General features: G+C 38.1%; 1 protein-coding gene across 1 annotated transcript; it reads left to right on the top strand.

Annotated features, from left to right (window-relative positions):
• Nucleotides 1–1,570: 1,570 nt before the first annotated feature.
• On the top strand, nucleotides 1,571–13,676 carry SPO11 (SPO11 initiator of meiotic double stranded breaks). Its single transcript, XM_050313850.1, has 13 exons — nucleotides 1,571–1,683; nucleotides 4,290–4,403; nucleotides 7,154–7,242; nucleotides 7,877–7,943; nucleotides 8,150–8,258; nucleotides 8,865–8,951; nucleotides 9,928–9,964; nucleotides 10,188–10,297; nucleotides 11,175–11,274; nucleotides 11,767–11,804; nucleotides 12,605–12,681; nucleotides 12,876–12,987; nucleotides 13,557–13,676. Exons 1-13 carry the CDS (start codon nucleotides 1,586–1,588, stop codon nucleotides 13,674–13,676), a joined length of 1,158 nt encoding a protein of 385 aa, XP_050169807.1. The 5' UTR covers nucleotides 1,571–1,585.
• Nucleotides 13,677–15,002: the final 1,326 nt, after the last annotated feature.

The following is a 15,002-nucleotide window of genomic DNA, read 5'->3' as shown; positions in this document are numbered from 1 at the left end:
TTTAAACACTACATCATCTAACTTGCTAACAACAAGTCTAAGCACCACAATGTTTGAAGTGCTGTGAGCTGGATTGAGCACGACTTCCAATATTGTTGACTGCTGTGCATAAAAGATGATATTAACAGTGGGCTTTGAAATTTTGCCTCTAGAAGGGACAAGGCTTAAGTTATTTGTGTCCTAAGCAACTGCTAACATGCTCAGAGTGAGCACTATCAGAAGTCAATTATGATGACGTAAGTTAGGAGTTGAAAATACACCTTGGCATATCATAACTGAGAAAATAAAAGGTGTTTAAATTTCTGGGATTTGTTTGGTTTTTTTTTCTTAAATCTCACCTTCCCTCGAAGCCAGTGATTCACAACTCTTAGAACTGGGACTTTATTCTTGATAAAAACGGTGTTAAATCTTTAATCTCAGTAGAAGTCGAATTCCATTTTCAGGAAGGAAGTGGCGCTGGAGCTTTCGGCTCTCTCAGCCTCCCTCCAGCCCCTTAGAACAGTCAGGAAGAGACGTTTGATATTAAGAGAAGAAGAAAATGGCCGGTTGAGCAGAAAGGATGAGGAAGATACTGATGAGCCATTGGGCCGCTTTCTAGGCCGGATTTATTCCAGCGGCCTGGGTGCTGTGGAGGTTGTGCCGAGACAGCTCCTCACACGCGGCGGCTCCAGGGGCGGGTCTGAGGGGATGGTGTGGGATGGCGGGAGAGGGGCCTGGCGGGGCGGGGTCAGGGGGGGCGGGAATCGCCTGTCCATCAACAAGAGCGGGAGACGCCATTGGTCAGTCAGAAAGGGCGGGAAACACCATTGGTCGGTCAAAAAGGGCGGGAAAAGCCCTCAGAGGGTTGGAAAGAGCGGGAGGAGCCCTTGGGCGGTCGGGACAGGCAGGGAAAGCCCTCCGTCGGTCAGGAAGGGCGGGAAAGGCCAACAGTTGGCCGGAAAAGGTGGGAAAAGCCATTGGTTGGTCTGAAAAGGTGGGAAAAGCTGTCAGTTGGTCATAAAGGGTGGTAAAAGCTCTCAGTTGGTCAGGACAGGTGGTAAAAGCCCTCAGTTGGTCATAAAGGGCGGGAAAATCTCTCAGTCAGTCTGGAAGGGCAGGAAAAGCCCTCAGTCAGTCAGAAAGGGTGGGGAAGACCCTCAGTGGGTCAGGAAGAGTGGGAGAATCCCTTGGCCAGTTAGGAAGGGTTGACGAAGCCCTCAGTCGGTCAGGATGGGCAGGAAAAGCCCTCAGTTGGTCGGGATGGGCACAAAAAGCCCTCAGTTGGTCAGGATGGGCAGGAAAAGCCCTCAGTTGGTCGGGATGGGCACAAAAAGCCCTCAGATGGACAAGACAAGCAGTGCCAGCTTCTACCTATTAGAAATGGAGGGAGAAGCCCTCAGCTGGTCAGTCAGGAAGGGCGGGGAAATCTTGACCTTGGTTTCTACAGAAAATTTCTGCCTTTTCTCTCTGCCCCTGTGGTTTGAGCTCAGATCACGAGTTTTACATCCAGCACATGGAAGAGTCATTTCTCATTTCTGTGGTAACCTCTTTTGTGAATGTGGCTTCATCCCTTCCAGAAAAGCTGGATTGGTCAGTGCCACCCATCATGGGGGAGCGTGGTGTGTGCTCCACTGAAGTGCCAGCTGGGAACAGGGCCAACTTTAGGGAAACAAGTCTGCCTGGACATGACAGCCAAGTCCCAAGGTAAAAGATGCGAAAAACAGCACCTATACACTCTTCCTGTGGTAATGCTTAAGTAGGTAGCACAACATTGCACAGAATGGGCTTGTGCTGAAGGAAAAAACATAGTCCCCTACAAAAACAAATGGGCTCTCACACTGCAAATGGCATCTCCATTCCCTCAGGTCTCTCTAAAAGGTCTGTGGCTACAGCTAGAAATACAGAAAACCGTGACAAATGAGCATACTGAATTACAGCAATAAATCCCACTCATCAATTCTTAAAGAGTCTTTCTGCACACAGTATATCAGCCTGAAAGGGTAGAACAGACTAGGGGCATCACCAACGTATTTTAAAAAGAAAATGCTAGATGATGACGATGATGATGATGATGATGATAATGATGATGATGATGATGATAATGATGAGAGTTCTTGTTCTCTGGCAGGGTACCAGAAAGCTCATGGCTTTAGAGACGCACAGTTCCAATTCTTGGAATGTGTTGGTTTATTATATTGCAGATTTTTATTTGTAACTGTTTCTTTTGGGTATTTATATTGTTTGCTTGCTAAAGATGCTACAATACTAATCTTTTATGCTATTTGTGTTGAAGATCAGTTCTTGTTTTATACAGAAACCAGTATCCACTTGTGCTGCGACCTGTTAGAAATGATCAGGCAAACCCTGCGAGCTGTGCAGCACCTTCCCCTTCTCTGCTCACATGTCACTGTTGACTAAACCACAGTGAATTTTAAGTAGGCATACTTGGCCAGTGTTGCATGTTTGCCTATTAAGATTCAGATAATCTCTGCAAAAAGAGACAGAATATCAGCAGGGGGGATCCAGAGACTTGCTGTCCTCTTCCTCCTATTTTTACATTTTGCATATTGCATATGACATTTACAACTTCTGTTGGCTGACAAGTTAGGAAATTGGGATTGGAACAGAGACCTGGCCTTTCAAATTCTGCAGCAAACCTGGAAGTACATGTGGAATATTAAGACAGTTACAACGGACAGAACCAAATGAATAAGTAAAATATTTAGGAGTAGTATATAATAGGCAATAACATGGTTTAGATTTCTTACCTGTTCTTTTATCCATCTGCTCCACACAGATTTTTATTGTCAACTAATTTGTTGGTGTTGGAGCTCTGCACCACAGTCAGCTTTACTTACCTGTTTTACCTCTTGCTGAATGGCACATTGAGCTCACCAGCCAACCATTTCCTCTGTGCTTAAAAGAATTTCCATTTTGGATATGACAGGGAGATATCATATCCAAATTCTGAATTTGAGGGAAGAGACTAGAAGTCTGAAATTTAGAGAATCTTGAAATAGTTCCGAAGCTATTATACAGTAGAAAATTAATTTATATATTGGCTGCATTAGCAGGCCTTCTTGTACCATCAACACTGCAAATGCTTCACTATTTTACCTTTTTGAAAGTCATTAGTCTCTCTGTCTCCACATTTATTCATCTGAAAAACAGGAAAAAACTTACTTTGTGTTTCTCTAACAGTTTAATATTAGCAGACAAAAATGTTAGTAATACCAGCAGGCTTTTTTAAAGTACAGATACTATTATGAATAACATTTTAAAATAAAAGGATAATACTCTCCAGAAATTACTCTAAAAAATATATTGTTCTGTTTCAGCAGAATGGGGAGTATGTGGAAGCTGAGCTACAAAATGGAAGAATCATAAAAGCCGATAGAAGGGAGCTTTAATGACAATTCATTGTTGTTTAAGGAGACTCAGCCCAGCTTTAAAAATCATTCTTGCTGATTTTGTAATGGGATCATTCATTTTGTGTGGCCTATGTTGGTACTGACTCATCTTTTCTCAGTGTATTATTTAATGACAAAATTGGACTTTGCTGATAAAACTTTGAGCTAAAATCAGTTCTGTATAATCTGTAATTCCTACCTAGACTTATGACAGTGTATAGTACAGTTGTAATTTTAGGGACAGCTGAAATGTTGGAGTCAGATTGCTTATGAAAATAAAAAGCATCTGTCATAACACTCAAACCAGGCCAGGGTTTTGCTGTAAGGGATCTGCTGCAAGGTTACTTTGTCTTTTTAGGTGAAAGATCCAGATTTTATTCTTTTCACAGTGCATCTGTCGAGACTGAGCCTTCATATAATTAAAACCCTTAACAGTTTGTTCAGGGTAGCAGATCAAAAGTTAATGTGCAAGGGTACAACAGGAAGTATTTGTACTCTTGAACACTTTTTAAATTTACAGCTTTAAAAAAAAAAAATGTTGCTGAAATCACAGCCAAAGCCAATATTACATCATTTATAGTAAAACATTAATCATTAGTCACCAACCAGCCGTTTGGTCTAAAAGTTCAGCTGGTGAAAAATTTGATGGTTTCAGGATTGAATAGAAATATATTTTAAATTGTGTCCTCAGTCATGCTTCTGGAATGGAAAGGCAAAGGTTTTAGGGAAACCGAGCAAAACAAAATCAAAAAACAAAACTATTCCTCCACATTTCTGAAACAAATGGATGCTGAGAGCAGTTTTGGCTTATATGATTTTTGTAAGAGTGGGGATACTTGATCAAAACTCAAAGTAGAATGAAATTTTATCATATGATCTGTATCACTGTCTTGGTTTCAGTTCTGAAGTTCTTGAAGCAATAGAAAATGTTATTCAAGGTGTACTTCAAAGCTTGGCCCGAAAAAAAGCACCTGTTCTCACAGTGGCAAACAGAACAGACTGGAGGAACATAGAGTAAGTAGTATGTATTTTAAAGTTCTGCCTTCTATTAATATAAATGCCATGAATATAAATTTGATTATATAACTTCCAGAAAAGTTAACCATACATAGTTCTGTAAGTATTAGAATCGATAAATAATTTGACTTCTTAAAAAGTAATGAAAAAATAAAACATAAATGCTTAGTAACCACTCTGAACAGGCATCATGTATTAAATAATAGCAGACCATAGCATAAAGGGAAATGTAAAACCACTGTAATAGGGGTTGGACAGGAAAGGGAGGTACTATAAACAATCATTTTCTGGAAGCAGTAGAAACCAGAAATGATAAGTTGTGTTTGAGTGAAAAAACCTGTTTTGGGCTGGAAGAAATTACTAGCAATTCCATCCTCCAAACCCGTTCTGTGCTTCCTCTTTTCTTTTTCTCTGCTTTTCCTCATGGTATCTTATTTCTTAAAGTGATAGTGATAAACTTAGCTTTTTATTCTTCAGAGAGGCTCCATCTCACCTCTTCCCATTGTGTTTCTTACCTGTGTGGTGTGTTCTAACTTAAGCACCAGCCAAATAAAGCAAACCAAGTTTCCAATATTTAAATTTCAGGTCTTATGCCAACTTATCTAGACAGGACCAGAATAAAAGCAACCTGTCCTCCTTCATAGCACACTCTGTGATTTGTAGGAAGGTTCTTGTGCAACAGTATTTTTCCAAGGAGCTCATTCAACCTGAGAATCTCCCAAATTGAGAGATTAACTCCTTTCTGTAATACAGAAGCAAAAGAACAAAGGAAGACACAAATCTATCTCTGGCCTTATAACAGCTTTGGACATCAGTGGATTAAATATTCAGATTGATAAGATTACAGAGGTGCTTGGAAGTGGACACATTGCAAACATTTAAGGGTGAGGAAGCACAGCGAACTTTCCAGGCATAACACTTTGGTGGAATACTCATTTAATGAGAACAATAAAACTTCTGCCAATCAAAAAACCTGAGGGGCCTGAAGGTAATCAGTTAACTGAAAGACTTGTATGTTCCAGGGAATTTAATGGTTTGTGTCTTGATAGTTTGACAAAAACGTTTCACTCAGATGTCTGTAAAATTAAAATACTATAACAAAGTTATGCAATTTTTGGCAGTCTTCAGGGAAATGGTATTCCAGGCTAGAAAAACAAATGTGAGCTGTTAGTTACCATCAGAACACATATGAGGGAAAATGTTCAAATTAAAACTAGTTAAGATCACAGTATGTTAAAAATAAGACTCATCAATCACTTTCAAAAAAGCGGAACCATTATTTCTGGTGGAGAAACGTAATCTCAGATATATATTTCTGTTGAACAGTGACCTATATCCTACTTTAATACACTTCAAGAAGATTAAGATAAAAATAAATAACCAAATAAAAATAAAATCAGGATGCCAAAATATAACATGAATGGCAGAAAACACAGTCAGTGGGGCATTATTTTTCTTTTTTAGGCAGCTTTCTCATACCTAACCTACACAACTGGAATGTGCTGGGCAAGAATTAGTAGAACAAGAGAATGATTTCATGTTTGACATATTCCTTGTAAACATTTGTAGATGCCCAGAGAGGTGTTTACCTGAGAATTATGTCAATCAGTGAGAATGCCAAGCCTTAAGTAGTACAAACACTTTTCATTTTCCAGTTTTCTCTTTTCAGGAATGAAAAAAAATCTAAATACATAAAAAATTCCCAGTAGTGGAATAAAGATTTTATAGAAACTCCTCTGCTTGAGAAAGCCCAGTCCGAGGAAGAAGTTTTCTTCTTGTTCTGTTACAATGTAGAGAGCAGGCAAAAGAAAATCAGAAATACCTTTTAAACGTTGCAGCACAAAGGCAATGAAGTTACTTTAAAGCTGCCGGGCAGATGCTACACTGTGTTGTGCCTTCAGGTTTGTGCAGCGTGTGTGCTCTGCCACCCAAAGGATGCACGAAGCAAAACCTTTGACAAACAAGAGGAGAAACATGATGTGGTTTTAGACGAAATTATAGCCGTTATACCACAAGTATTTTTTAATAGCACACACAAAACTCTGAAATGAAAAAGAATGCTTTAAAGTCACGGCTGCCATATCATAAAGCACGAAAATAATTTTCAGTAAAATAATGAAGTGTCCTTAAAGAAAATAACTGATTCTCTTGGTGAAATGTGCATCTTCACACATGAAATGATGAAGCATGAAATAGTGGGGCTCATTCAGATTAAAAAGCTGCGTAGGGGACAGGATGGGCCACCTTTCTCTTTCCAAAAGTTAATAACAGAGTATAATTGAGTTATTCTGATAATAATTTAAGGGCATAAACTAGATAATGTTACTGTCATCTGAAACAGTAATAGCTTTTCATACATTCTTCATCAGAAAGTCACTGTGTCAGACTTTATTTCTGTTCTAATAATGACTGTCATTCTTTCCTGTCATTTATTCCTTTGTTTTCATGTTAAAAAGTTATTGATGGTGGTATATTAATACTTTTCTTGTCTCTACTTTTGTCTGGAAACTTATATGTTTTATGCTTACATTCAGTCTTGAAGCATCTTCTTGGGAAATTCTTTCCTGCCTTTTTTCCTTTGGCCACTCCAACTCCACCGGAGCTGATGGTTTCTGTGCTGAGTCTGAAAATAGCCCTAGGGTGTTTGATTACAGGAAAGGGGTCTGAGTCTGAATTACCTTGCAGACAACAATTTACATGTATTCAGTGCGTTTACACTTCCATTGTATTTGTTTGGAATGTGTCAGATTTAAAGATTCTGTAGGTCTACAGATGATACCACATTGTACTACAAAACAGATAAGAAGTGACTGCCCTCAATCAGCACCAAGATTCGGTAAGTTTAAAAAATGTCCAAAAGAAGAATTCTTGTGGGTTTTTTGTTTGTTTTTTGTTTGTTTCTTTGTGGGATTTTTTTTGTATTTATTTGTTTGTTTGTGGTTTTTGTATTTTAGTTCAGAACTTTGTAAAAAAGAAGGTAAAATATTATGCACTGCAATTCAGAATTGTGTGGCTGATATAACCTGATACTATGACCAGCCCTTCAGCTTTTCTCTTTGCTATTAAATTATAGTGAGTGACAGTGAAATTAATACAATATTCTTAGAGTTTTTCCCCTCCCTGAATGAATATCAACTGAAGGCGTATTCAAAAGGTCTTAATGTAAAAACATCACCCTTCTTCAAAAAGATGGCTAGGAAAGGAATCTTGGAATACAGACAATAAGGTCATTTCTTTTTCTAACTCAGTCATTTAATTTCTTGGCCTGGACATAAGGGCATACATTCCCTCACTTAACTCCATCATATTTTTTCTTGTTATGCTAGAAATTATTGAGTCTATTGATTAGCACAGTCTCTCTGTATTTTCACAACACATGAAAATTTCAGTTTTATTTATGGCTCAATAAAAAGACAAATGATTGCTTAACCTCTTATGAAAATGGATATTTTGTAAAAATTTTTTTTCAGCTCTGACGCTCAAAATATTATCTATGATCTATAAGATGGTGCAGAGCAATACTTATGCAACTAAAAGGTAACAGACTTAATTTCTGTAATTTCAGATAAAGCTGTGTTTTAAGTACGTTTCTGTGCAAAACAGCCTACAGGATGCAAACCTGTAAGATTCCTGCACAAAGAAAGTTTTAGGCTGATCTGATTAACGATGCTCTTTATAAAAGTCTCATGAGACTGCAGCTGCTTCAGGATTATAATTACAAATACAAAATTTTGCCTTGATAGAGATATATATTATTCAGATACTCTACTGTTTGGTAGCCAAAGTGCTGTGGACCGCGTAATCAATGACATTTCCTGCATGCTTAAGATACCTCGGAGAAGTCTCCATATAGTAAGTGGCTTCTTATGAATGTTTTTGTCATTATTTCCAAATCTTACAGATTAAACTGAAAGGGGAAATATGCAAAGTTATCAGTGGGAATTAGCTTTACTTTAAAAGTAAAAAGTGTCATTAATGAAAATGAAACCTAATTGTAGTTTGTTGTGGCACTCAAAAGGTTTCTTTCTTCACAGAAAATTCATAGAGTTTGCTTGGTGGACAAACTGCCAGCTAAAATCACAGAGGCTTTTACTATTATCTAGTGAAGTCAGTGCTTAAACTTTAGAGTGCAAGGCATCTGTTAAGCAGTTTGTACTCAAATGATTTGCTAACTCTGGGGCTAAATGAAAATTTAAAGTACATCAGAAATGTAACAACCAGTCAAATTCACTTGTATCTCATACCTTACAAGGGTTTGTTTGCACCTAAAATTACTTACTGTAAATATGCCTTGATGTCCATGATGACAACAACATTGCTTAGTGTTTAAGAGGTTGATGGCAGTTGATCACTGCTCAGTACTGGTCAGGATTCTTTTCAGAAAGTTTTTGTTTTGCCTGTGCAATGTGACAGCCTTTAACTTCCTATTTACCGTGTACAACTTACTATTTTTTCCAGCTGTCTACAACTAAAGGTTTTGTTGCTGGTAATTTAAGTTACACTGAGGAAGATGGTACAAAAGTGAATTGTACCTGCAGTGCAACAGTATGTATTATAAAACAGAAACAGTAATTCACAGCATCTGCCTTTACAAGATACTTCTTGTAGTTCAGGTTACTGTACACTTTTATTACACAGTTCTGTCACAATAGATTGACTTCTGGCAGACTAAGAACCAAGGCAAAAGTGGTTTGAGGAGATGAGGTTCAACTGACCTAGTCCTGACACACTTCCTATAGCCATGAAAGTATGAAAGAAGGAATAGAACTCCGACTTGACTACTACCACAATTTTCTGAGAAATGTGTTCATTTTAAGCCTAAATCGCTCTTTTAAAAAAACTGAAAGATAACCTTAGTTGCTCATTACACTTTGCAAGCAGTGCCTTATTATTAATGCTCTTCTGCAGCTCTTCATACTTTTATTTGCTGAGTTCTTCCACCTTGGCACAGGAGGCGATTCAGCAGTCAGAAGTAAAAACAGACCACACACTTCAATATAGAGATACTCTTTTGCCAAGTTCTTCCTCCAGTTCCTGTTTTCTCATCCATGTGCTTGCCAGATTGAGCCAATCCTAATAGGAGATGCAAAGTAAACACTACTATGTCTTCAAGCTCTGGCTCCAAAATACTTATAAAATCAGGTTATAGATCAACAAAAGGTCTTCAAAAATTAAATTTTCAATCTTCACACCAAGCACACATTTTTTCTGGCTAAGGCAGATAAAAATTAATCAGGTTATTTTCATTATCTGTCACACCCATATGATGAACAATCTTCTGTGATAGTTTTGAAAAGCATCTTGTCATGACAGGAGGACTCCTAGAGAATGACACAATACAGCAGGATGTGAATGGTTGACTATGCTTATAGAGAGCTGAAAATGTCAAGATTGTTCTTGTGTATGCAAGATGAATGGTTGTTTCAAGATGCTATTGTGTCCTTCATTACCTAATGCTGTTATTTTAAAATATATCATTTTTCTCTATTTAAAATGATTAATCTCATTTTTGTTGTTTTAGGCAGTCGCTGTGCCATCTAATGTTCAAGGAATTAAAAGTATCCTTTGAGTAAGAACTCTCATCGTAGACTGAAAAAATAAAGTAAAAACAAAGAATATTCCAAGTTAAACAATGTTCTGGTAATTTTTTCTTTGCTTGTTGGCTCTGAAATTGAGTCATGATCACTACTTTTGGCTTCAGAGAAGGTATTTTAGAGCAGTTAAGTTTTAATTGATTGGTGTGATGGATCACTTTGCATGCAGCTAGCCTTAACAGAAAAGATTTAATCTCACATGCCAAGTTTGTGTTAATTGTAGAAAAGGATGCAACTTTTCAGAGGCTCCTGGATGATGACTTCTTCACCAAAGTGTCCCCATGTATCATGATTACGGTATGCATCGTACATTTAATATCCTCTAGCTAGACCTCATTTAAGTAATACTTGAGCATTGTACAGGTGCTCAAACTTGGGCCAAAGACCATAATTAAATTAATATGAAACATATATAACAATAATTTTTAAAATTTTATTATTCTCATAGAAGTATGAAATATACATTCTAAACACTTATTTCCTCCAAACATCTCCTCAGAATTTGGTAGCTTATCAGCTTCCTGTGCCGCTGCAAAGTCTCAGAAAGGCTCAACTGTCGAGTGGCCTTTTGTCCTTCAGGATCTGAGATTTAGCAAACCCAAATGAAACAGAATTGGTTGATTTTGGACTGTACTAAAAGAGCTATGGAGCCAGAAGAATTGACAGGAATGTGTAAATGCAATATGCATACAATGAGAAAAAAAAATATTTCCCCATGCCTAAATGAGAGAAACACTTCCCCTATGCCATGTTATCATTCTGTTCTAGTCAGTCATGGCAAGAACTTATTTAATATTGTTCCACTAGTGCCATAAATATTTTTTTTTGAGATAAAAAGTGGCCTTCCTACACCAGCTTATACAGACACTAGGTTACCTCTTTATATCAACTCCCAGACCTTACAAATTAACTCCTTGAACAGAGGAATGTCTGATATTTCTAGGATGCCCATAATCCAGAACACCTGCCAGGCTGCTCCCAGCCCATCCCTCCCTCCTCACAGAGCCTAAATAGGAGCATAGAATTTTCCCTGCAAAACAGCTGCTGGAGAAGTGTTTCTGCCAACATTTTGTTTGTTTGTTTGCGTGCTTTTAAATGACAGATATAAACACATATGTAGCCAGATGTTGTTTTAGCTAATCTAAAGCTGTTTGCTTTTATTTTATTTCTTTAGGGAAGAGGTATACCAGATCTTAACACACGGCTGTTGGTCAGGAAGCTGTGGGATTCTTTTCAAATTCCTATTTTCAGCCTTATGGATGCAGATCCACATGGTAAATCTGTTGAGGTTCAGTGGTGCAAAAGCAAAGCAAAATTTGTTTAGAATGTCCTTTCTCACTCTTATGGGAAGGTTCTTAGAGCCCAGAAATCCAACTCAATCAGAAGGTTATGTATCTACACTGATCTCACGTGAAATTAGGAAGATTAATGAGAAGCAGCTGCTCAAAACTAAAGTATTAAGAGATATGGATTAGATAGGATAAAGAAAGACACCTTTAATGACAGATGTTGAACAACATGCAAAAGAGCTGCTTATTATGGGTTTGAATTGACTATGCACAGTGTGAAACATTTAACTGTATGAAGGTGACTTATTATGCTCAAATTCTGATTATTTTGACATACTCTAAAATTATTTGTAAGCCATAAAGAACCTCAGCAATCACAAAGTCATAACTGTTATGCCACAAAATTGAATTAGTCTCCTTAAAAATGCCCAGTGTGGAGATTCACAGACACTTGACTTTTGATATTCTGCAACCCAGGTGTAGAAATAATGTGCGTCTACAAATATGGATCTGTGGTGAGTATATTTCCCCCCTCCCCCAAAATATATTGTTTTGTATCCCAGCCTGGAAGCTGAAGGGTGTGAAATGCTGTCCCCTTTGTCAGGAAGCTTATTTTGTTCAGGTACGGGGCCACAGGTGTATCAAATGAAACTAGAATATGCCGTGTTCGTTACAAACAATGGAAGTATTCCTTTATACAACATGGAATTTACTTTGCTGTGGGGTGATGTAGATGACAAAAGTTTTCATGGGTTCTAAAAGTAACCTGACAAAATCAAGTATTACACCGCTACCAGTTCTGGCCCAGAAAGCTGGAGTCACGAACCATTGGGAGCATTCTGAGAAGTATCATTAACTGCTTATTTGTTTTTACACTTTTCCCTAAGATATTTGCTGTAGCCAGGATACTGGGTCAGATGAACCTTTGTCTGGATTATTTTTATATGATGTGGTACTTTACCAGCAGAAAATACCAGAAATTTCCAGTTTTGATTGTCATGGCTAATTTGTTTTTTTTTCCAATCAGATACATATTGACTACAAAAAACCAAAACAAACTGTTCAGGCTAGACCAGCCTAAACTGCACTGGTCTAGAACCTGTCCTAGGCCAAAGGATGCAAATCTTAGTAAAGGAAGGGGTTCCTGGCAAGGGGACACGATAAGCTTCAGTTGCACTCTGCTCTCCTATACCATTCTGAGAGTGAAAATGCCCACTTGTCTTTGCAAAACAACCTGACCATGACCTTGTAAGGCATACATCTCAAAAAACTTAAATTAAAAATCACTGGTTATAGCTAACCTTTCTTGTTTTAGTCAATGTCTTTCGAGGCCCATCATCTCACTGTTCCATCTATAAAGTGGCTTGGTCTCCTTCCATCTGATCTCAAGAGGTTAGTAATTCCCCAAAGAACCAGAAGTGTTCTCCTAGTTCATAGGCAGCAAATGCAATCTGACTAACTGCACAAAAATCCATTTAAATCCATTATTCTTTTCATACATTGTTTTGGCTTAATATAAAGAAATAAGCTGGAAAAATATATTTTTGAGTGTGTGAGAAAATCTAAGAACTTTATTTTCTTTTCAGATTAAATATAAGTAAAGATGCCCTGATTCCATTCACAAAACAAGATCAAAATAAGTTGGCAAGCATACAGAAGAGACCTTACATTGCTTGTCAGCCACTGTGGAAAAAAGAAGTGTGTATAAACCTACTCTTTCCTATTTCTTCCTCCCCACAGGACAAATCCTATGTCTGACAAGCTCTTGGTATAGCAGAACCAGTAAGGTTTTGCAGCCCCAAAAGAGGGCAAGATTAGGAAAGCCCATACCCTGGAATGCCTCTCTGAACCAGTGGGAATCAATGGCTCTCCAGGAGCATTTTACGCTTTCCTGACATAACTGCTTAAAGCAGTTCCTTAGTCAGTACTAGACCCCTAATCTTGGCCGTAGCTTTTAAAATATAGATATCTCAATTCAGGTGCATATCGTGTGAAATTGTTAGAAAGGAAGAAAAGGTGTTGTGTACCTCCTCCTTCCTGTTGATATTCATAAATTGTTGTGTTCCTGTGAGGTGCACACAACAACGTACAATAAACAATCAGTAATCTCAGCTCAGTGATGGGGACTTTGCAGCAGCATTTCCAGTCATGCTGACTTTACAGTTTTATGTGCATATCCAGTGAGTGTAATTCTTACTTAAATTCTTACCTAACCCTGGATCAGGCTGTTACAGCATCACACATTATTTTTTTTTTCTTTTTTTAAGCTGGAAATTATGGCAGCATCTCAACTGAAGGCTGAAATTCAAGTTCTAACTTCTCTCTCACAAGATTACCTTTCCAGAGTCTATTTACCAAACAAACTGCAATTTGGTGGATGGGTATGAGCACTGCTTTGCAAATGAAATGTTTTTCTACATATTGATTTGTTTTGTTCACTGCTGTTAGAGAAAAACCCTGCAGAGACAGAGGAGTATCTGTCAGCTTCTTGTTAGGTTTCTTTATCACTGTATCTAGATTACAGTTGTCTCTTCCTTTCAAACCACAAAAGAAGATATGATTTTTTGCAGAATACTGCTGCTTCCATTCTATGGTTTCTGCAGTGTAAAAGTGCCAAATGTAATGATACACACATAAAAGATAAAGAAATCTGTTCTTTCTTGAAAGAAAAATATTAAGTTCAAGAATGTATCCAAGAATTGCTTTGCCTTCTGTCTTGAAGCACAAGATGATGCTGTACCAAGTTTTTTATTTTGAAGGGAGTGAAAGACTTGGTTAAGAATTTATTGTATGTGACTCCTTTTTGGATATTGTTTTAAGTGGTGGGGTTTTGTGTTCACTGTAAATTCAAACCAAAAAAGTCAAAGATAATTCTTTATTACTGTAAATTCAAACCAAAAAAGTCAAAGATAATTCTTTATTACTGTATATCTCAAGGAGCTATAAATGTTCCAGCAACCAAATTACTATCTTCAATGAATAAGTAAGAAAGCAGATGTTACTGATTAAGAATTTAATAAACAACCCTGTTAATGATGCACATCATAACAGAAACCTTTGTTCGTTTTATTTATTTAGTTGGCTCTAAAACAGTAAAAAGGAGCAGAAAACTGTGTAGATTAGTGTACAATAAGTTTTATGTGAGGAAGCCAGATTGACTGCACAGAAAACAGTTCCAAAACTGTCCTGCAGAGTTGCCAGCACAGATCTTACAGACAGTATTTCAGTATTTATCTAGTTGAGGTTTTTTTATTGCTGTTCCACCAGTATTAAATTCGAATTTGAATTCCTTTTTATTTCCTGCACAGTGGCAGTGTTACAGCTGCTAGTGATGGCTGGTGTCCAGTGTGGACCCAGAGAACACGCGCATGGTCTGGTGGCAGGAGGGTCAGGTCAGGAGCTGCTGTGTGTTTGGCCTTGAGGAAGGATCTGTCTGCGTGATTTTTTGAAACAGCTGGGGCAGCATTCTACCAAAGGTTTAACGCTGTTTGAAATGAAGCAGGAGATGTGAGACAAGCACAGAATGTGCTGAGCTGGAAGGGACCCACAAGGACCATCGAGTCCAGCTCCTGGCCCTGCACAGGCCCATCCCGCAGAGGTACACCCTGTGCCTAAGAGCGTTACGCAAACGCTCCTGGAGCTCTGTCAGCCCTGGTGCCGTCCCCACCGCCCTGGGCAGCCTGTTCGGTGCCAGCCCCGCTCTGTGGGCAGAG

The sequence above is a fragment of the Myiozetetes cayanensis genome, unplaced genomic scaffold, assembly GCF_022539395.1.
Source record: "Myiozetetes cayanensis isolate MyiCay16 unplaced genomic scaffold, myiCay2020 scf19, whole genome shotgun sequence".
NCBI lineage: Eukaryota > Metazoa > Chordata > Aves > Passeriformes > Tyrannidae > Myiozetetes > Myiozetetes cayanensis.
The sequence above is the reverse complement of the archived record's forward strand: the minus strand, read 5'-3'. Positions and strand labels throughout refer to the sequence as shown.

Excerpts from the sequence above, each read along its gene's own strand:
- SPO11 (XM_050313850.1), top strand. The coding sequence starts at position 1,586 with ATGGGGGAGCGTGGTGTGTGCTCCACTGAAGTGCCAGCTGGGAACAGG. Across the intron at positions 8,952-9,927 it reads ATTGTACCTGCAGTGCAACA|GCAGTCGCTGTGCCATCTAA; the intron begins GTATGTATTATA and ends TTGTTGTTTTAG. Across the intron at positions 11,805-12,604 it reads TCTACAAATATGGATCTGTG|TCAATGTCTTTCGAGGCCCA; the intron begins GTGAGTATATTT and ends TTCTTGTTTTAG.